Here is a 23,488-nt window from a genome sequence, read left to right as displayed (position 1 = left end):
GCTAGCCCTAATAAAAACTTTCTCGTACAACCATGTTCCGAACTTTGTTGACAACAAATCTGACACAACTGGAGGGGTGAACAAGGTCCCCACAACTACTTTCCTAATAAAAAATCATGTTCATGTCGAAAGAGCAGTAAGATGCTTCAGGCTCTGACCATAAATATTTTATTTATTTCTACTGTTTATTCAAACAAGTTTTCCCCTCAGGCTTATCTATATTCCAAACTTTTCACATATACATCTAACTCTCAAAAATGAAAAGACCCTGGCTAAAGATTTCTACTAAGGTCATTTTGTATTGAGCAAAACCAGTTTACCAAGCAAACATTTAAAGAGATTTGATTTTAAAATGTCCACCGGCAGGCACGCCATCTGACGCCAATGTTTTGACATGACTTAATTAAAGCACAATCGTCTTTCTTTAACTCCTCCAGACTTAATTGGATCATTAGTATGGTGGGAATTTAATTACAAGCAAGAGAGATCTTTTCTGTATTAAATACACACGCTGTATTAGGAAGAAGTCTGAATTTCCCACTCAAACATGACGGGAGTAATTGTGTTATCGCCAGAGGTCAGGTAATTTGTTATTTTATTTCAGACTTTTGAGGTGCAAACAATTCTTACTCATTTTTGTTTTTTATTCGGCACATAAAAAGACAAATAAATAATATAAAAAAAAGAAAAAAAATACAAAATGAAAAAAGTGAGCCTATCATTATGATGTGCTCATAAAAAAAAAAAGTATTTCTTCAGAAATTGTTTAGACTCTAACGCTAATTGTACTATTGTGTTCCTTTTAAAGATTTGAAGTGATGAGCTGTGTTGAAATACTATATGCTAATGAGGGCTAAGCACACTCAAGGTGACTTTACAGCGGGAATGCTTTTGCTGATTATCACACGATTGCATGAGTCTTAAGATGTGATTGCTAACGTCACTTCAGACGAACCATAGCGTCTCTGAAAGTCTCCCGAGCCGCCTTGTCTCAAATGAAAATTGTATTTTTTTTGAAGATCAACAGCAAAAGCCAGTGTGTGTGTTGTGTAGGTGTGTGCCAATAATCCATTTTGAATGGAGCGGAGGCTTTACAAGATGTTGCCTTTGACTCCAATTAATCTGTTCTTGCCATATAACGTGGCTGAAAAATGGCGGAAACTATTGCGGGAATTACAAAGTCACAAGTTTTAACACTTCATAATTCTTTGCTTCCTATACTTCCTACACTTCAACGTATCTATACTCACATCTATTTTCATTGAAACATTTAAAATGCCATCTTAACCAGGAAGCTCAAGAACACGGGAAAAAACACAGGCGTGGATTTCCAAGGTGAAAAATTTAAACGGGTATCATTCAAGCTACGAGTCAGCAGTGCTAACCACTCTTCCACCGCGCAGTCTGACAAATTCTCTCAATGACCGCACTCGCCCTTTTCTATCCATCTTTCTGTCACTGAAGAATCAGCCCACCAGCACACTTGCAGTGCCCCGTAGCAAGATTGTGTCACGGGCCAAACGACTCCATCGGTAAAAGAAAAAAAAGATGCTTTCATCCGGATAGCAAACATTTTGACCAAATATGCGCACTGTGTACACAAATGTTCTCTGTCATAGTGCGAAGACAAACCTGTGAAAAACAAAGAAGGTACCACAGGCCAAGAAACACAAAGTAGTACAAAGAAGCTAAGCTAATTGTTAGCTTATCTGGTAACTACTGCACATTGCCGGTTAGATTTACAAGCTTATTTAGCTGCTGGTGACTGACTGCCAGGAGAAACACAAACGTTCTGTTATAATTTGAAAACAAACCTGTAAAAAACAGGGAAGGCACCACAGGCCAAGAAACGCAAAGTACCGTATTTTCCGGACTATAAGGCGCACCTAAAAACCCAAAATTTTCTCAAAAGCCGCCTTATAGTCTGGTGCGCCTTATATATGGACCAAATTCCTAAATTTAAACTGGCCTGAAGCGTTGTTTCATGAAATCGATCATAAGTGGCCCGCTGAAGACTATGAATCAAAAAGACTATGGATCATTATTTTGTGATGATAAAGTAATTTGTTGCGTCTGAAGTTGAAATAAAAAAGATAAAATGGAGAATGATTTCATTTGGATTAAATATCTGACATGATGCATTAATGGTGCGCCTTATATAAGGACAACATTTTAAAATGGGCCATTCATTGAAGGTGCGCCTTATCGTCCAGAAAATACGGTAATACAAAGAAGTTACACTAATCGTTAGCTTGTCTGATAACTATTGCACATTGCCGGTAAGATTTACAAGCTTATTTGGCCGCTGGTGACTGAAATCCAACATGATGATTCCTTGAAAGTTTCTTCACACCACGTTTAAAAGTAATCCTGAGTCCAAGCTTTTGCTATTTTTAGCCTTGCCAAAGGTTCAGGTGCGGAAAAGCTAGCATTACCTCAATCATCCCCGCACCTCCCCTCGGATAGCAAACACTTGGGAGGATCAAACGCGACGATGGTGAGAGGACGCAACGGACCGCGAGCGGAAGGATCGGACTTTCATGTTGGAGGAGGCTATTGATCACAACGCTAAGGCTGACACATGGAGTCTCTCGGGCCCGACGAGACGACACTTTAGATTAACTGGAGCCCCCCGCTCGTCATTGGCGCGGATCGTGTCCACCACCCGCTGTCTGCCGGGATCTGCGCAGCCACCGCTCAAGATTAAGCTGTCTGATTATGGATGGGAGGAACAGCAGTGCTACACTGCCTAGCATCGGAAGCCGGATAGATTTCAAACATTTATACGATACGCAATGATAATATTTTATTTCTTTGCAATGATACTACCTTGGAAAGCGGGAAATAGCCAATTAAAATTTTATTAGATTTTGAAGTTAGACCCCTTTTGTCTATCGGAACCAAGAGTCCCTGCAGTTTTCCCCGTTGCTATCACTCTTCCATCAAAGTCAGATTGGGTGTCAAGTGGCAATCCATCATCAAAACTTTGCACTTCATATCCAAAACACGTTGGTCATGCATCATTCCTAAATCATTCTGTCACGACATTGATGGAGCTAGAGAGCGACTAAAGACCAACACTGGCTACAAAGCTTTTTGCCGTAAGTGGCGAAACCACAAAATTGACTCGAGGGTTTTTTTTTGTGGTTCACTCTCTGACCGCAAAGAAGCTGCAAAAACAAAAGGGTCCGGTCAACTATGAGTCAGGAGGATTTTATTTGTCCAGAAGGGATTATGGTAATAACAACATGACAAGCTTGCCACTTTAGCTCTAAGTGAAGTGAATTATTGCTATTAAATGGCGGCTAATGTACGTCGGCCGTGCACTTGCGCCACCGGTTTTAACCAGTGTGGTGCATCTTAGAAACCCCAAATTATCCATTAGCATCCCCTTACAAATCGTGGTTGCTTCTGACATCCCGGAGTGCGGTTTTTGCCTCGTCTCTACATCGATTCGATGGGTCTTTAAAAGATACTCGAAAAGTTTGTGGCGGGCAAATCGCTTAATGCAGCACGTTGTGGGTTGATGATGTCATGTCAATACGATATGAAAACTCATTTGTGGTTTGCAAAAGCTGAGTTGAAGGAACAAAATAACCAAACGTTGCAAGTAGAGACAAGTTTCCGGGCATAGAAAGTACTTTGAGCAAAGACAATACTTTTCAGACGAGTCAAATCTAAGCTCTTTGAAATTTACAGATTGACTTCAAACCCCCATTTTGTCACCCCTCCATTTTGTGTAGCGATAATTTAAGAGATTTAAAGGCAAATAAAATGATCTTAAAACAACCTTTAAAATGTACAAGTGAAGGGAGTCACTCTTAACACGTAATAGACATATCTTGGACTGTACCACTCGGTGGTAACATGGCTAAAGCTAATCTCCCATGACAAGGATAACGGCTTACTCTGATTCACTCCCTGCGGTCAAGTTTTGCAGCTCGTCAGCCGAGGTTTACCGAAGCGTTTCACCTTGTACAGCTCACACCACCCAACGCCAAAAGATAGCGCGCTCCGCCACGGCGCTATCAGAGGCTAGCGAGGCTCCGTGTTTACCCTCAGATTAGCCACACGCGCATCCAAACATTGGCACAATGCAAATTTGAGCTGCATTCATATCTGGGAAATGAGCAAGGCGAGATACGGGACTGTTCTCTACTCAGCTTTGGTGGAGTTTGCCGCTTGTGATCAGAGGTCAAACAATGCCTGCGGCGTGTCGACAATGAGCGGGCTGATCACGCATTAGCACCACTTTGTTTTGCCCATTAAGAGCCGTCTGCTCCACCCTAACACACATACATACCTCCGGCAGTTCATCACACTTAGGTAATTGTGTGGTGGTAAAAAAAAAATGGTTTGGGGGTGATCGAGAAGTACCCTTCACCTTGCCGTCATCTATTTCTGGTCACATGGCGTCAGCCCTGAGCGAGCCGAGGAGTCCGAGGGAGGACTACCAGACAACCTTCACCTCGCCGAGCAAACGGCGGCTTTTTGCAATCGCGCCCACACGGTGGGCAGGAATTGCGTGAGTGGTGTCAGATGAATCGCTGGCGATTCAAGGATGGGTCAAATACAACTTACAGGCATGTCAGCAAGCCCGCGTTATTTGCTTTTGTCCTAAAGGAGTGCGGGCATTATTTATTACCTGTATGGTGGTCGGATTATCCGAAAAGGTCAAAGTATTTCGATATTTTCGATGAATTTTCAAGCCTGAATATTTATTTATTTTTTTAGATCTCCTTGGCTGAATAGGAGATCACGAATGCTGTCGATGGACTCCGTGAAGCAAGGCCAAGAAATAGTCCATTGACGACGACACATTCGCCGTTTTTAATTTGCGACAGTCATTGTTGGAGTTCATAAAATGCTACAAAGATGTGAAAGCGTTTTCAGACATTGTGCTGATGTTATGCGGCAAAATATTACGAGAAAATCTCGAAAGTGATTCACAATAAACGTTTGCTTTTGTCAGGAAAAAAAAATCAACACAAATATGAAGCAGAAATGGTCAGCGATTGGCGTGAAAGTAAAAGTTGATGAAGGAAAAGGCAGAAGATATGAAGAAAGGAGCAGAAAATGGAAAAAGGTGTGATGATTTGCCGCATGCTTTCAAGTGGCGCTTCATCCAATTTGAAATCTTCAAATTAAGGACATTAGTTTGAGATGTCAAAAATTGATTTCCGTGAGACGTTTTTGCGTAGCTTTCTCATTTTAGACTAATTTAAGGCCTGTCCTCGCCACTTCCACTTGGCTTCCACTGACGCAAAAGGTTTTATTTAGCATAAAAGAAGTAGCACTTGTATTTTGGCCGCTGGTCCAAAAGAGTAAGCTCTTTATTCAGCTGTCTTTTTTCTAAAATTACTTATTTTAAAATACATATCTTTACATTCTTCTATTTGATTTTTTTTCCCATTAATTTCATTAAATACATCATTCTGATTTCTTTTTGGTAAGTAATTAAATTATATAAGGAAAATTAAGAATTTTACCTATGTTTTGATTTTTGGGGTAAATTTCAATTATATGAACTCTATAATAAAACAGAAAGTTTGGATATTTTTCAAGTCTATTACTAAAGTTGGTAAATTAGTTTAAACAAAAAATATATATCAAAACAATTTACAGCACATACATTTTTAAATATAATTGGTTCATGAATGTTAATTAAATTATCAATTTAATTTATACATTATATTTTGTCATATTTTTTAAATATAATTGGTTCAGTCAGTAGTAATTAGATGATCAATTTTACATTTCATTCATGACAATGAATCATTATAATATTAAAGTGAACTATTTTACATATTCTACATTCACATTTAATTTTTTTTCTCATATATGAATGACCTGGTGTGACCCTTTAGCACTAAAGTCTCGCCCAAGAGTCAAAACAATAAAGATAAAGATACATTTTAAAAGAAGATGCCTTTTGCGCACAGATTTCCATTCCACTACTTCGGTGGCTGGAGTGCACAGTAGTTGCTGCAGCACTCCTTTAAGTGCACGGCCCGTGTGTAGGAGGAACTCCTCCGGATAGAGGCTAAATAGAGCGAGGAGAGGACGAGGGGAGATAAGCAGATGCTCTGCATTTCTTGGAGGAGCGAAAAGTCGCTCAATAACGCCCGCGCAAAGAAAAACATTTAACGAAGCCCACGTTGGCCTATTGGCCCGCCGCGGCTTTGCACTACGCATCCGGAGAAGAGGAGGGTTGTTAATATATGCGGCGTTTGACGCTAACTTTTTGCAATCAACTGATGGATATGGTCGTGTTTGTGTGTGTGTGTGTGTCACTTGGGAGAGAAGTAGTAGATGTTTGATTTATGTGTCGGATTTAATTCCGAGGCGATGATAGCGTATGTTCATCAGACATTCACACGGACATTTGATTTTTAGACTTTGTATACGAAAGACTAGACTTGACTTTGACTTCAAGACTCCACAACTCATTTTATATAACATTTAAAACCTGCAGTTTCAACATTGTGCTCTCCGAATTTAAAAGTTTGGACTTTTTTTTTCTTTGCTTCATTTGCAACAACCAATGTGCATGTACACAGTGGGGTCACCGAAAGAAGCGCCAAAGATAATTATGATATATATTATTATTATAGATTATATTATTATTAAATTTGAAGGATTATGTTTTTGATGAAATTTGTAAAAGAAAAACAGCTCAACGATGCCAATATTCAATTCCGCTAATAATAATGATAATAATATTAATAATAATAATATTATATCTTACGTATACAGTGCTTTTCTTGATAAAAATAGTGTGTAAGTAATAAGAGTAGTGATAATAGGTTTTAGTGGTATTGTACTTTTAGCAATAGTAGCATTAGTTGTATCGGTGAAATAATGGCTAATACGAGCTAGCTTGGAGTTTGTAAACTTGCAGTGATTGACTGGCTTCTGTATAGACTGCATGACTCATTACCGCGGCATCAAAGTTGCTTTCAAAGTTTGTGCATCTGATCCACAAACATGAGTTTGGAATCCCAACACGCGGGCGGTCACGGACGGAGAGAGCTGCAGTAATGACTTGCTCATGAAATGCCCCAAAGCGTGTGGACTCATTTATTTTGGCCCGACACTGATTAGAACCTCTGCTCAACTCAAACCTCGACACGCTTACGTACTCGCCCTCAGGCCAGGTTAGCAGGAACATTTAATAACACAAACTTTGCTATTCGTCATTGCAAGTTTGCACCGAGCAATAAAGAAGAGACGCCAATGGCTTCTGCAGACACACATTCACTTGGTTTGTGTGAGTGCAGTCTATGTATGAATCATTCTATCAAATGGTGGTGTATCCATCCATCCATCCATCCATCCATCCATCCATCCATCCATCCATCCATCCATCCATCCATCCATCCATCCATCCATCCAATTCCATCCATCCATCCATCCATCCACCCAATTCCATCCATCCACCCAATTCCATCCATCCATCCATCCATCCATCCATCCATCCATCCATCCATCCATCCATCCATCCATCCATCCACCCAATTCCATCCATCCACCCAATTCCATCCATCCATCCATCCATCCATCCACCCAATTCCATCCATCCATCCACCCAATTCCATCCATCCATCCATCCATCCATCCATCCATCCATCCATCCATCCATCCATCCATCCATCCATCCATCCATCCATCCATCCATCCATCCATCCGAACCACATTCGTCATTCTTAATACAGACAGTTTCATTTTTAAGGCCATATTTAATATAATATAATATAATATAATATAATATAACATAAACCGATATATACAAATAAATATAAAATAATATAATATAGCATAAAAATCATATTGAAGCCATTAAAAAGAATTTCTTTGTTTGTTTCAGCGGAGGAGTTTAAAAGTGCAAGCCAAAGCTGCCCTATTAAAACGGTCTGACCATAACGTATTTGTTGATACGGCATTGTCGTGAGCTTGAAGCCTATTCACGTATTAAACTAAAAAGCCGATATAACGACACGTTAGTCAAACCAAAACAGTCGCCCATCTTCCTTCTTAAAAACAGGAAAGCGGGAGATCTGCCACAGTCTTGACGAGGTAAACAGAGAGTCATTTTATTCGTAATTAAAGGTGTTCTTTGGCTGGCCAGCTGACCCGAGAATGAAAGTGACATTTCGCAATAAGAAAATGTTGCCTGGTGGATTTTAATGAGAGCCTCTCCCTGCACCCGACCGCCCAACGGAGACTGACCTTTTGCGCTCCACCGTGACAACACTCCCTTCACATTCATTCTCTCGCTCAGTCACATTAGAATAAAGAGTCGCCCAGCCATCCAGCCATCTGACCTTTAATTTGACACAGGCGGGACAAAGACCAAACCGGAGAAGTGGCGGAGAAGACTCCAAAGCCCGAGACCTCATCGCCGTCACCTTTTTTGTTGAGGGCCGGCATTCGGAGCGACACGGAACGTTACCGTAACTTAGCGTGACGTCCATTATTACGTAGCATGAGTGGTTTGTCGGTTAGGGTTAGGGGTTAGGGTTAGGGTTGATGATTGTGACTCTTGATGATTGAGTTTTTGATAATTGGTGTCACTCATTTGTCCTATAAACACTAAAAGCAGCAGTGTGACTTTTCCAAGCATCCCCATCGGGGCAACTCTCCTCCTCAATGTTGCTAGTCCGTTCACCTAGCGTGCTAAATAAACATCTGTTCACACCTACCTACCGTCAAAACTAGCCCCCAAACAAGCGTATATTATTTTTGCTGGAAGAACTGAGCTAAAAATGGGAAAATTAAAATGCCGGGGATAAGTGTACAAGAGCGCATTGTCAAACCGGTGCGTTAATTAGACGCTACTCTCGGCTAATTAAGCTAACTGCGTTCATTAGGTGCGTCTAAACACTGGCATCTGTGGCTACCATGAGCTGAGGACACCGTTAAGTCCACATTATAGACTTTTACACCGCATTTGTATGTATTCAATCCACGTTATGGTGGCTAGATGTACCCGCCAGGGGTTGCTATGCTAACGTGTTCGTCGTCCCCGCTATCAGCGTTTACAAAGGCTATGGAGGAGCATGGGGAAAGTGTGCGAGATCATGGAAAAAAAGCTAACTTGACAAGGGAAACGTCTATGTAGGAGCATGAATTAATTACGTTTTTATGTAAATGGAATGGAAACTACTGTTGGAGTATAGAAAAGGTGACATAGGGCAATGAAAAGATATTTTTTTTAAACAAATAATAAATATATTTATTTAAATAAATTCTTAATTACAGTAAATACAGTCTTGGTATACAATTCAAAATAAAACAACAAAATAAACCAAAGCTAATTTTGTTCTAGCCGATTTATGCACGACCCAACGGCGGAAAATTACGGGTTCCGTTACATGAAAATTAGCTACAATTGGAAAAGACTGTAGAAAAATAGAAACTGGGCTGCATAGGAGGAGCACAGAATAAGAATGAGAGGTAATTAAAAAGCCAATTAAATCAAGATAAACTTGTGCTATGATTCTCGGGTGCTGCTCGGCTGCACAGATCTTTCTGTGTACCGACTTTAATCATCTGCGTCAAGAACAAACAATGGCGTATCAATCTGCTCGTGTCATGTTTGCATCTCATTCGTGATCAAATATTAAGGCGGCGGTGTAAAGCGTACGTCGAGCGGCGGCCTCTCGCACATTCGACTTTAATGGCGGTCAGCCGGCGAAGGGTTAAGTTCATCTCTTTTACGCGCTGCTGGAAATTAAGCTCGCTTTCACTCGCCCGGTAATCAAGTTGATTTTAAAGCTGTCATTGTAAAGCAAACTCATTTAGCCAACAGCCATTAAGAAGGCAAACACTTTAGAGAAAAGTTGACTTGTAGAAGTAAATATAGCTGAGCTTGTGTCTTTAAAGACATCAAGTGGAGTTTATTTGCGGAGGACTAATCACAAAAGAGCCAAAGGGCTTCACGGGGTCACGGTTGACAGATTAGTAACATCGGATTTTCCGCCGCCAATACATTAAATATACAACAATTGTGTGCTTTTCGTTTTAATTAAAAAAAAAAAAAAAATCAGAGACATCGTTGATCTCAGTCTCGCCATTGAGTCTCAGGTGGACAAGCAAGACGTATGATGACGCCGATGATGATCTCAAACGATATTAATCATTATGCGATAAAGGCGACCTGACTGATGTCCGAATCAGAGGCCCAGCTGGTGCTTTTCTCATGGGGACTCTCTTCATCACAAGTTGAGGTCGTGTTGGATGCAATCACAAAGTCAGTCTGCTGTTTTGATCCCTGGCGAATGTAAATGATCAACTGGCCTCATTAAATTCTTTTTAATTCTTCTGCTTTGCGCTAGACTGCTTTTGATTTGGCCTGTATTGCACAGGGTGATTTAATTTAATGTTGCTCTGTATTTTATCATAAAATGTTGAATATTTTATGACAAGTTCACTTTTTTTTTCTCTTGCAGCACGTCTGAAAACAGCAACTGAGGACAGATTAAATGAGATAAATCTCATAATGGGGGAATTTGAAAACTTCTGAAACAATACAGGAAATTTTAAAAATTTCCATTCAGGGAAGACACATAAAACTATTATTTTTGCTCAAACACATTAACTCTGCTAATTGTAAATTCTAAAAAAAAATTAGGATAAATTACGTCTCAGTATTCTGTTGTAAGGAGACACATTTTATCCTATAGCAGATTATTTTAATGATTTTATTTTATATTATTATACTTTTTTATGCCTCTACATACTCAAACCACAACAAATGAGTGGATACAATTGTGAATAATCATCCGCCATCTTTATTGCTCATACAATTGCCAATAATAAGCGCTGCTGCTAATTAGTTAGCACTGATTGGCGGTAAGAGACGTCAACGATCTTCCGTAACTACACCACAGAAGCTTCACTTGATTTGCTTTGGCCAAAAATTTTGCGAGAAAATAAAAGTGGATGAAAGATTAATATGTTTCATTAAACGCCGACGATTTTGATTAGCGTTCCCGATCACCCACGCAGATAAAGTGGACGAACACACACATACACAAGATGAGCCGTGAGATCACCTCGTAAATCCGACGGGTCAGTCGAGTCTTGCATTGCTGCATTTACTTTAATGTTGCCATTACAAGTTATTTCCTCCAAAGTTGCCCCCAGTAAACATACTCTTTACACGGGCAGGGATCAGGGAAGCTCAAATGGAGCATGCTGGGAAAGAGGCGAGCTTACACGCCAGACTCAATCATTGGACTGACAATTGGAGAAGCACTTCAATCTTAATATTGTTGTTTTCACAAACTTTAAAGCCGATGGAGAATTTTCAGTGAAGCTTTGCAAACATTCAAGAACTAGCATGCATGTTAGCAATTTCCGTCTTTTTAGAAATTGGACAAAACTGGGTTTGTCTAAGGGACCACCATTATAACCAAGAAGCAACTCGAGGGCCATTGCTTTCACGAAATATTATTTTATTTTGCACCGAAGGAGGATAGACCTATACAGGCGATTTATTTGCATCGGTATGGCTAGTTTTGGAATCTCAGCTACGTTTGACATCATTTAAGATTCAGAAAATTTGTTGGAAAATAACCAAGTCGAAATAATAAATGTATTTTATTTTTAAAAATGTTAAAATTATTTTCCAATTCCAGTTTCACGGACCACCTGAAATTCCGCGATGGACCACTCAAGGGCCGAGGACCACTGGTTGACAACCCATGCTCGACATGAGTAAGTATTAGTAAGAATTAGTTGGAAAATAATCAAGTCTAAATAATAAATCGATTTTATTTTTAAAATTGTTAAAATTATTTTCCATTTCCAGTTTCACGGACCGCCTGAAATTCCGCTACGGACAACTCGAGGGCCGCGGACCACTGACTGACAACCCATGCTCGACATGAGTAAACAGATTTAAAACCAGAACGGCCCTTCACTCAGAGAGTCCATATCACATTCAGTTGCCGAAATCACAAAATTTCAGCTATCTCAGGTGAAATACTGTGACCGAGTTCCTCGGGTCATGCTTATTCGTGGAAAATAACAGCGCGATAACAGGCTGTCATACGCTAAGATGTTAGTCTTTTGTTAAAGAAATGACTTTGCTCTTCTGCGGCCCTGCCAGACAAATGGTCCATTTAGAGAGCGGACGGTTAAATGGAAGCGCATCGTCGTCGTCTTCGTCGCTATGTTGAGGCAGCGCTGATAGGAATCCAATTATCCAAGGCAAATAATGGATGTCTCATTTGCGACAGGTGCCGTTCGGACGCAGTAATGGCGCTGCCTCCATTCAGCCCGCTCCGTTTCGTATCGTGGGGCCCTAAAGCCTTGTTCGATCAATAACGTTATTTTGTGTACAAGTCACGAAGGAGAAGGGGTGAGCAAAGCTTTGGGGTTAAATTGTAGCAGAAAATCTGAAGCCATGATTTGATTTAGCTGTAGAATCACACGGTGGGTCCGATTTGGTCTCTGGGGTTTAGGTCTGACACCCGGGTCGGTTTTCTCGGGCGTATAGGAGGCATATGGGTCTCACTAAGCCCACTCTTTGTATACAGGGAGACACATTAGACGAGAAATTTACTCACATATAGCGTAGGTGTGGATTCTGAGCAAAGGCTCGGGGCTGGATCACCTTCAGGTTGCAATTCATGATGGTGCTGTAATGGAAAAAAAAAAAAGAATGAATGTGTGAGCAAAGGCTGCAGCGTGGGTGAACACAACTATTGTTTCCAATTCTTTTCATTTCCTTTTTGTGTGTGTGCAAGGGTTTATTCGGAAATTATGTAAAAAAAATGGGAGCGGATGCATTCTGGCATAAATTCTCAGCGTCCCTTTAAAAAATATATTTATTTATCAAAGGCAGTTTTTGTTAACAGTCTAAGTTGTGTTAACATAATGTATTTATATACATCAAAAGAAATGTAGAGACCTAATTAAACTCACGTTGTGCTTTAGATGTACCTCAATGACATTATCCGGACTTCAAAATAAAACAACAAACATTTTAGTATACAAAGACAATTAATTGCCGTATTTTTGTCAACAACTGAGACAATTTTTTCCGTATTCTTTTTTTTTCTTTATTCCAGTGGTTCAACAAACTACAGTGCAAATTTTTGCAAACATTATATACCGTATTGGCCCGAATATAAGACGACCCTGATTATAAGACGACCCTGTTTTTCAAGACTCAAGTTTGAAAAAAGACTTTTTGAACACCAAATTTAATTTTTATACATAAAATGATTACATCTGAAACAAATAATTATTACAATATATTTGAGAAAATGTTATTTTGCCTCATTCAAATATATAAATATATACATTGAACATTTCTGTTTTCTTGAAGACAATCTTCATTTTCGTTCCTGTGTTTCGTATGACTTCATTTCGTTGAAAATGAAGCTGTGTCTCGTACAGATAAAAATGATGTGGCGGGTACATTGTGACACGCTCTTGCTCACTCGCAGGAGGATCCACTGCGGCGAGTCGGTACAGTTCTGCCTCATCTAAATCCAATTTTAATTCCAAATGTAACTCCGCTCAGCGTAAAGTCACCTCGCAATTGAAGTTCAGCTGTAATCAAAATTGTCTTACACTGACATCATCACCTTGCGTTTTATGAACTTGAGTTATTGTCTTGGTATTTGTATTATTTTTAATTTAGCTGTTTTTACTCTGCTGTCTTGCAAATATGAAACTGTTAATCACCTTACCTCGCTAAAAAATAAAAAAAACTAATTAAAATACATAGTCAAGTTCGTATGTGATTAACAACGTGGCTGATTTTAAATGAAAAAAGTTTGACTACTAAGTGATAGCAAAGTTCAAGAACGACCGTCGTCTTGATCACCATATTGAGGCACTCCAGAGGATCTTTTATTTTAATTTATTCGCAATTAAAGCGTCAACAGGAACATGCGCAGCACCTCTTTCATTAGCGCACCACTCTCCGGCATATTTAACAATCCGACGTTTTTCATGAATGATCGCTTCTCATATTGTCCTTATTGAAATGTGGAATAATGAGTGTCAAACCGGGCTACGGGAATGTTACGTGGCCGCCGCCCACCCCCTCGCCCTCGCCCGCCTCCCTTGCCGATCACCCCCCCTACCCTCACGGAGTCGGGCGGTAATGAGAAAAATGCTAATTTGCTGCTGGAGATATTACACTTGGCCTCCCTGATGAGGGATCAGCGGGATCAGGGGAGAAAGGCCTGCTCCGAGTTTTGAAAGGGTGGTGGGAAAAAAAAGGAAAAGACGGGAGGAAGGGGTGGGCAGGTAGCCATTGAGAAATGGCCGTGGATGTTGCCGGAACACTTACAGTCTCTGCAGCCCAGTGTAGAGTTCCATGTCCACATCCCGTAAAGTCTGCAATCCCGTCCAGTTCTCAATGTGTCTGTAGAGAAAAATAGAACAAAACGGATGATTAAACAAACTCCAAAAGAAAAGTAAGTGGTGCTTAAAAATCCATAAACATTTAAATTGCAATTATCGGAAAACCTGGCGACAGGATGCTCTCTGCCGGTCTACGATAAATATAATTGCACAAAAAGCAGTCAGCGAAGTTAATCTGGTGCTGCTAGACTGACGGGCTAATGCCAGCCCCCGCCTCCGAGAAAAATGTCAAGCCGTTATGAAATTAGATTTCGGGGAGGAACAAAATAAGTGTTTGTTTGTTGCTCATTTTCCATCGATCCAAACATAAACCGGTCGGGGAAAAGTGGCACGCGGCCTAATTGCTTTGGTTCGATGTTAACTAGCAACACTGAAAATGACAAAAAATGCTCTTTTCTTACATGTCACCAACCAATAAAAGCTAAAACAAAAAAGGCAACACAAAATAATGTTGCCCTTAGTATTTTCGTAGCTGCGCCGTTGTGGGTGTGAACACAACAAACTACAATTCCACCAAGATTTGTTATTCTGGCACTACCAATCACAGCCATGCCAACCACAATTCTATCATCACCCTCCACTTATTCTTCTTTACACTTTGTTGTAAAAGATTGAGGTGTATCCTGTCCTGTACTGAATATTTCGAGATTTTTCTGTTTTCAAAAAAATCATTTTGTGTCTGTACAATATGTACTTTTTGTTAGGCGACAGTCCGGAGGGGAGAAGATGACCGACAAGTCACATTGAGCCTCTGTGACGCTTTTCTGAACGAGGTCGTGCACTGCATTGTGTGGCACGCCATGCTGTCCTTTGGCAATCCTTCAACTGAATCCAATTCCAGCACGGCTCAGGACCATTACTGCCAGATTGTGTGCAGTTCCATCTCCATCATCATCATCATCATCATGTGAGGGCAACGTCGGGCCCCATGCCGGACATCTTAAAGCGAGCATACCACGTATTTCTTCTAACAACTTGAAACAATGTCTCAATAACATGTTCACCACTTGAAATATTAGCGATGCTAAGCTAACTGCAAACACTAATTATAACCACATTGTCGATGAATAACTCTTAAATCGACCTAATGGTGAGCAAAATGAAAATACTGCGTGTAAAACTGGACAGACTAATTAGCATTTATGCGGCATTTCGCGAGGTTAGTCATTTATGTCATTTCCCTCTTGCAAAAAGCCTCCGCTTAGTCACATGCTGCTTTTGTTACCATGGCAACATAATAGCGTGCACGGCCATGAGCAACAATGTGTTGTGCTCAGCAAGATCACACGCTAGAAACATATTTGTATTTATCTCTGATGTGGTTTTCAAGGCGGTAGCTAATACTGTCCACGCATTTGGTAGAAATAATCTAAATATTATAATCAGATATTTTCGGGACAGGTGCTCAAAACATAATCACATTTTTATGTATATTTTATTTTTTTTAAATACACAACAAATAATAATAAAATATTCTTCCAATGTCAAATAATCGTCAATATATTTCTGTTACATTTCTTTTTTTCCTTTTTGAAATATCATAAGGTCATGTAACGGACAACGCAAACACCCGTTAGGCTATAGAAAAGGTCAAAATAAATACATAACAGCCACGATTCACTTCTGCTGGTCAAGACTCAGGAGAAATTTTATCGGGAGAAGATCGGGGGCGGCAAAATGTAGCAAAATACAAAGGTGTGTTTGCCACTTCTAGTTGTGTATCCTCAAATGTCACAATGACAATGTAATTAAATTCAAGAGGAGACTAAGGGCAAGAAAAGGTGAGCACACTACAACGCCAAAGCACAACAGTTATGTATCTTTGTTCGTTTTCACAAAGGCACAAATGGTATCGGTTATTTGGTATCGGTATCCTCAATAGTTCACTACTTATCGCTGTCTGAAGAAGAACTGTGTTTGTATAATTTACTTTTTTTGCCGTGTATCCTTCTGTACCTCAATGGGCAGCAATTTTGAGACTCGGGCTTTTCATGCCTTGATACTTTTTCTCTGCTATACATAAAAAACCTACATTTAAATCTTTTATTTTCTTCTGCCGCTTAATTTGGGAGCTCATTTTTGCTCCATTTGTCCGGGAATATATTTCCCCAATTGCCTGAGAGTGTCTGAACACTGTTGCCAAATAAAATATTGATGTAATAGAGCGATATGAAAAGAATATATAATGTAAATCTATAATTTAGCACAGCCTCCACTGACTCCACTTTTCGTCAACAAAACAACAAATAGAGGAAGGCAGGCGACGGCTTCCCGTGAACTGCAATCTGATTGCGCTGATTGTTGGCGTCGCGCTGAATGCGCTTGGTGGATTTGAAAAAAAAAAAATACAATACAAAATATGCTCATGATTGACAATGATGCTGCGATTCAATCTACTATCCCTTCATAATTCCCTCTATCCCAGCAAGGTTGTAAATTGGATATGACAAAAGTGACTATTTTTTTTTTCTTTTTTCAAAATGCTCACGTTACAATAGCCCTGCAAGGAAATTGTGGAATAGAGCAAACAAAGCAAATTTGTGCTTATTATTTGTGTCATTTTAAGTATCCTCAAATGTTGCAATTTTATTCAAAAGGAGACAAATAGTCGCGAGAAAACGGCAGTCGATTGGAGACTTTGATCCGGTGAACGGAACAGCTAATCTATCGATTTGGATTTGGTATGTAGACACTGTTGCCTGACATATGAGCATATGTATGGTTTTACAGCCTTCTGCTTTATGAGCTTGCCATTGGCTCAAACCTAAACCGGGTGGCAAAATCGCTAGAGGAGAACGCCCCACGAACAAACAGAAACAGATTCCACCCCGGCGAGGGCCATCTGTTGTGTTGTGGCGGCCCCGGGCCCTGCAACGTGATGCCACCACCACATAAACAATACATTGGTCAACAGCAAAATTGTGTCCCTAAATATATTTTTGGGGCTAAATATATTTATATATATATTTATATAATTTGTATAATTAATATTTATTTTATTGTTAATTTTTTTATTTTTAAAATTGTTATTTAATAAATATATTATTCAATATATTTTTGGGGCTAAATATATTCATATATTTATATTTATTCATATATATTTATATAATTTATATTGTATAATTAATATTCATTTTATTGTTAATTTTTTTTTTAGAATTTTTAGATTTAATTTATATATATATATATATATATATATATATATATATATATATATATATATATATATATCCATTCTTCTGAATGGAAAATAATAAAAATGATTCATTCGAACTATTTTAGTGGCATAAATGTATTTAACACACCGGAGGCACAACCTGTGGCTTAAAATAAATATTTTTGAGTTTGTTTTTTTTTCCCCCCCTTGCGATTGCGTACATACTTTTCCCTTCCGCTGTCGGCGTGATTTACGACTGTATCGGAATGATGTACAGCACCGCTGCTGCCACCTTAATGGGAAAATGTTTAATAAAACACAATGTCTCTGGTGTGTTCCCCGGGATATTGAGCTCGCCTTGCCTCGCGTCGGGCCAAACACTCCAGACGAGGAACGTGGCGGGTCAGAGTAGCACTCCGTTAGATTAAAGCGCACGCCGACATCAATCAGATAGCCTTGTTTTTTTTTTGTCTCTCCCGCCACACGTGCTGGTTTTCGCAAAAGTGAAAACGTGGAAAAGGATGCTGATAACCCTCGACTTGGGTGTGCCAATGGAATCTTACAAATTGATTTTACATTACAGTCACCGCGATAGTAGAGTTGGCAATCTGTTGCTTCAAACCGGAATTGTACTATAAATAGAAATACGGTAATTTCAAAATAATAGCTAGAAATATTTCAGTGAAACATAATGGATACTTATAATAAATCGAACCAAGAAATCATTACAATACCATACACAAATAAATAGAACCTTGGCTAACTCTCAAACTTAAACGATTGTTTTGTCTCCGTGCTGAATAACAAACAAGCAGATTCATTTTAGCGATGGGAAACATGACACAAATAGTTTTCACTGTTGTTCTGCTACTCCAAACACCAAACTAAATTTACCCAATCACTCATTGATAATGTGAAGATGAGCCTTTGCGAGCTGGGGGGATTTGATTGCCATCTTAAAGTGACAGGCGACATTCAAACGACTGTTGTATTAAGAGCGATTGTGCGGCACAGCAGCACTGCGGGATAAACAGCGGATGAAGATTAATGAGGACGCCTGAAAAATGAGGCTTGTCTATTTCAGAGGTAGCAAACGTCTGTAGCCAAGTTGAAGAACAGATACTTGGGTTAATAATATTTCGGTGAAAGTTGAAGTCATGAATGCACTCGGAATATTGACAATGATATGATAAGGATTATTTTTGAAAGTCAGTTTGTGATTTTTAGGCTTCATTTGTTGGCCACTGATCATATCGGAGCAAAAAAAAATTTCAATTTTCCTCAGGATGGGTTCGAGTATACTCCAATCGAGAAGGACACCTGACGCCAGACATCCCCCCCAAAAAAAATGCAGACGGCAAGGGCAACAACTTCCTCTTGTTGACATTTCGTCAAGCGCGTAAGAGCAAAAGGCGACGAATTAAACGAGTCGTGTGACGCCACCACACTTTATTCTCCACTTGGAAAAGTTCACGCAGGGTTTACGAAAGCACTTCAGAAAGCGCAGCTATGGAGGCCGCATGTTTAGAATTTAATCATGCCCTTTTTAATCGGGCCACAACATTAGCATTCGAAACGCAAGCTAATGAGATCAAATACATATGTAGCGGTTAGCTTAGCCTTCCGTGTAGGCCCGGTGTGGGCGAATGAGGCAACGTTATTCCGAACGTGTTGGTTCAGAGTGTTTTCGCACAGCTGATGATATTCGCGGATGCCCCCACGACGCCACCCCCGCGTGGTTCCGAGTCACCGCCAAAGCGCACCCCCGAGTCCCCAATGATTGTGAGGGCAGACGAAATCTGGCAGGGGAAGGGAATGTTCCGACCGCGTGTTGCGGAAAAGGTATCACTTCCTCACACATGAGTGAATCGTGAACATGTGTGGACAAAGCGAAAATGACTATAATTAGAGAGCCATTTTGCCAAGTGCCACTGCGGCTATGATCCTCTCTGGATTCAAAGAGGCAGCCGTCGGGCCTGGAGCCGCCGAGGCGTGTCGTCGCGGGAGCTTCGCACACATCGCCGATTGTCACTGGCAACGACGTACGCTTCCATCTGCGCCGCGTAATGAGCGGAATATATCAACGCTGTCGAACCCCCATGACATGCGGCCGAGTCTTATACAACATGAGCTCGCGAGCTTTTTAAATGGCTCATTTGTTTATGCTAACGCTAAAGCTAAGTGAGGAACTGCTAGTTAAAAAGGTGGCTCACCCAAAATCAGCTGGGATAGGGTTAGGGTTAGGGTTATTAGGCCATTATTATTAAGCCTTATTATTTTTTAAATTTAAGCTTTTTTTTTTTTTTTTAAAGTCTTAAATTTAGCTACACATAACAGGCGTCTAAATAATGTAAACGCTCAAGGGGTCATATTTAAGAATGCAGGGAGGGCCTTATTTTTTTGTGATGTAATTCCATTTCCATTTCAGCATATGTTTTTGGGCAGTCAAGTCAAATTATTTCATTAGAATCGCTTAGTTGGGTTTGACCGACTCCAAAGAGGAGGATCCATCACGTTAGCTGTTAAATGTTCTGCTGTGGCCGCCAGCTCGACATCAAAACCACTTCAGATGTGAAATCTTTTGAGAATCACAGAACTGGAGGACAAAATACAGTCGAATCACATTAAATAAATTCCCACAAAAAAACAAATCTCACGTGGAACACGTTTTTCTTCGCCGTGCATACATTTGATTACCATCACAAGCGAGCGTTGATATCCGATGTTAGCATAGCATGTATCCTAATCGTGCCACTCGAGTCTTTTGTCAGCTCAAATATTCATTTGAATCGCTGAGCCGGAACAAAACACCCAACAAAAGCTTCCACCTCGTAACCGTTGTCATTAATAGTTAGTTAAATTGCCGCCCTGTCAATCATCAGATCAAAGCAAAATGGTGTTTCTTCAAGTGAAAAACAACACCGCAGATGTGATCAAGTGGAATCAATGATGAAAACAAACCCTTCTTTTCTCCTTCTGAACTTCCCAAACAATCAATAAAAGAACAAGGAGCAAAAAAAAAAAACGAAAAAAAAACATTTATGGGTTTTCGAAGGAACACGCCCTTCTGACCGTGTACTGCAAGATTCATGAGGCCTTTTTTTCCCCCCCTTTGCCATCAGCACTTCTTGTAAGTCGACTCCCTGCTGAGTACGATCGTGTTTAATCAAATTAGTGATCGGCAAGATCTGCTGGATGTTGGCCAGATAAGTCGTAGCGCATGCAAATGCGACGGATGGACTTTGGTTCAGGTTTGAAGTCTTGGTATGTATTCGCTGTAAATCCTCCAGTTGATGTTCCATAAAACATCAAAGGTGGCTCCGTTCAGGTATTACAAGGCGCCATTTTGTTTTTGGGCAACTTTTTAGGGTTGCATGAATGTTTCAAGAATGTCGTCGGTCCGAATGAATGTCAAAGTCCAAACCCTCGACTCTTGATCTTGCGCAATGATGGCTCCAAAAACTTCAGAGATGAAGAAGTCATTTTGGACTGATTTGGGTAATATAGAATTATTTCTTTGTCCGAAATATGGACAAATCCCAGAATAGACTGCTAAAATCCAATTGAACTCCAATTTTCCCATTTAAGTCTTCCTTGACAGTAAACCTTCCATAACTTCAGGTGGACCACACTCTGCAAAGGTGGTGGAGAAAAAAAAAATCTGATTATTCTTTTATGACGCCTGTTGGGAAAGAAAAAAAAGGATAGCGATGACTACTGGAGCGACTCCCAATCATTGTGACTTTGAAAGGCCACCCCGGTCCGGGCACAGATCACTAGGATGAGGATTAAACGTTCTGCACACGTCCTTTGCCAGAGAGAGGCTCTCGTCCAATTCCAGGATACGATAAATCTGCGGCTGAGGGGCACGTCTGCGCTGGAATTCAATTAGGTAAGAAAAGAGAGGAGAGGATCACGGCGATATTAGACGGCTGATGGCTGAGCTCCTGGCTGGCCCCGGTAATGAAGCCCTCCGCAACCAGATTGATTTGACTTGCGAGCTCAAGAGTTCACCACCTTTTTTTTTTTTAAAGCGGTGGGGGCTTCAAAAGGCAGGATGTCGCTGCTTTGCGAGGAACAAAGCATTCCATATAATCTGCTGTCGAATTCCGATTAATAGGACTTTTTACAAAGCCGCTCGTGTATGACGGAATTTAACAAGATCACCTCTGAACCTTTTACATGGTAGCGTCATCGTTATATTAAAGTTCTCTGCGAGGTTCAGATGTGTTCGAGTTGTGTCGAGGAGACGGCAAATATACGCGAGAGCGTAATTGCACCATTAAGATGCGTCATGCGGATAAACGAGCGGACGACAAAGAAGCAACGAGTGGCGTGATAAAATAAAAACGTTACACCCGCTGAACTTGTCTGATTTTCATTACTCATGGCTTTGACGTCATTTAAATGGAATTTCATTCAAAATTAAATCACTAACAGTATTGAGTAAAACTGTGAGTCAGCTCACGTTTTAGTATCTGTGCAGTCTGTCGTTCAGATTTGGTAACAAGTGGAATCTTCGACAAGTTTGTTTTTTTGAATCAATTTCATCTTCAAATTGGCCACTTGAAATCGAAATAGAAGTCTGCCTGTTCTTTTTAGGAATATTTATTTTTTTATTCACTAAGGGTAGAGAAGCTTACGAAATTTAACATCACATCCGAACTGGTTGGATTTTTCAGATTAATTTTTAATTGCGGATTTTGTTTAGACTAGTTCTTCAATGACCGACTAATGAGAAATACCATATTTTCCAGACTATAAGGCGCACTTAAAAACCTAAAATGTTCTCAAAAGCCGACAGTGCGCCTTATAGTCCGGTGCGCCTTATATATGGACCAAATTCCTAAATTTAAACTGGCCCGAAGCACTGTGTCATGAAATCAATCACAAGTGGCTGTCTGAAGTTGAAATAAAAAAGATAAAATCGAGAATGATTTGATTTGGATGAAAAATCTGACATGATGCATTAATGGTGCGCCTTATAGTCCAGTGCGCCTTATATAAGGACAAAGTTTTAAAATGGGCCATTCATTGAAGGTGCGCCTTATAGTCCAGTGCGCCTTATAGTCCGGAAAATCTATACATACAGTTTAGCGCTGACGTCGCAATATCTTACATCCAGCAGCGTTTCAGTGCAAAACAATGTCAAACTTTATGAGGCGTAATAAATTCATATATCCGCCTGCCAGGGATGTGACAGTAGTGCTGAGGACATACACATGGGGACACTTTTGGAGGACTAGTAATTAAGTGTAATCATAATAATGCAAACTCCATCCCTTGGTGCTGCAGGGGAATTGAAATAAAAAGCTCAACTATATCCTCGGTGTGTGTGCGGAACTATTTCAAGATATTGCCTGACGGGCCTCGGTGTAATTCACTTTTTGCTCTCTTCTCCTAAAGTGTCAATCAATTGTCTCGCAATCTCCTCCACAAGATGGCTCCTGATACACTCGAGTCAGGAGGTTTACACTTTCTTTTAATAGTGTTAATTTAATAAAGCAAATCAAATTTACACGAGCGCCAGGTGACAATCGAAAAGGTCAGGCCGTGCGTGTGTGTGTGTGACGTGTCTCCATCTGCGCGCTAATTAGCATTATTGTGTTGAGGGTGGGTGGAATTAGCACCTGCAGCAGGGGAACGAGGCTCACAGGGAGGCACGGGTTTAGCCGTGCTAATATTTAGCCAGGCGGCAAAATGACACAGTGTGTTTACACTCAGCGGTCACCACATTAGGGACACCATCTAATGAGATCTAATTCGAGCGCTATAAATAACACACACCTGCTTTCATTTGAGGGAATTGTTTTTTTAAAGCAAAATGGCTGACTTCCTGTTCAATTTTAGTGACTTTTTCGTATATATTGTGTTAGACGTATAACTAATTTCATGACTTCTATCACGTTCCAATACTCCCAAATGAAATTTTAATCCTTTATG

At 40.2% G+C, this 23,488-nt stretch overlaps 1 protein-coding gene across 4 annotated transcripts in view; it reads right to left on the bottom strand.

The window, feature by feature from the left end:
• The window catches only part of ntrk3b (neurotrophic tyrosine kinase, receptor, type 3b), a 135,779-nt gene that overhangs the window by 67,595 nt on the left and 44,696 nt on the right, over window positions 1–23,488 (bottom strand). For all 4 annotated transcript variants that reach the window (XM_088372021.1, XM_088372022.1, XM_088372023.1 and 1 more), the window contains 2 exons: window positions 14,315–14,389; window positions 12,576–12,647 (listed from right to left, as the gene is read on the bottom strand). In XM_088372021.1, the coding sequence (XP_088228147.1) occupies window positions 12,576–12,647; window positions 14,315–14,389 (147 nt within the window). The remainder of the gene's footprint in view (window positions 1–12,575; window positions 12,648–14,314; window positions 14,390–23,488) is intronic.

This window comes from Syngnathus floridae, chromosome 3, assembly GCF_059516105.1.
Source record: "Syngnathus floridae isolate MCC-2025c chromosome 3, RoL_Sflo_1.0, whole genome shotgun sequence".
Lineage (NCBI taxonomy): Eukaryota > Metazoa > Chordata > Actinopteri > Syngnathiformes > Syngnathidae > Syngnathus > Syngnathus floridae.
Note: the sequence above shows the minus strand (reverse complement) of the source record. Positions and strands in the feature narration are given on the sequence as shown.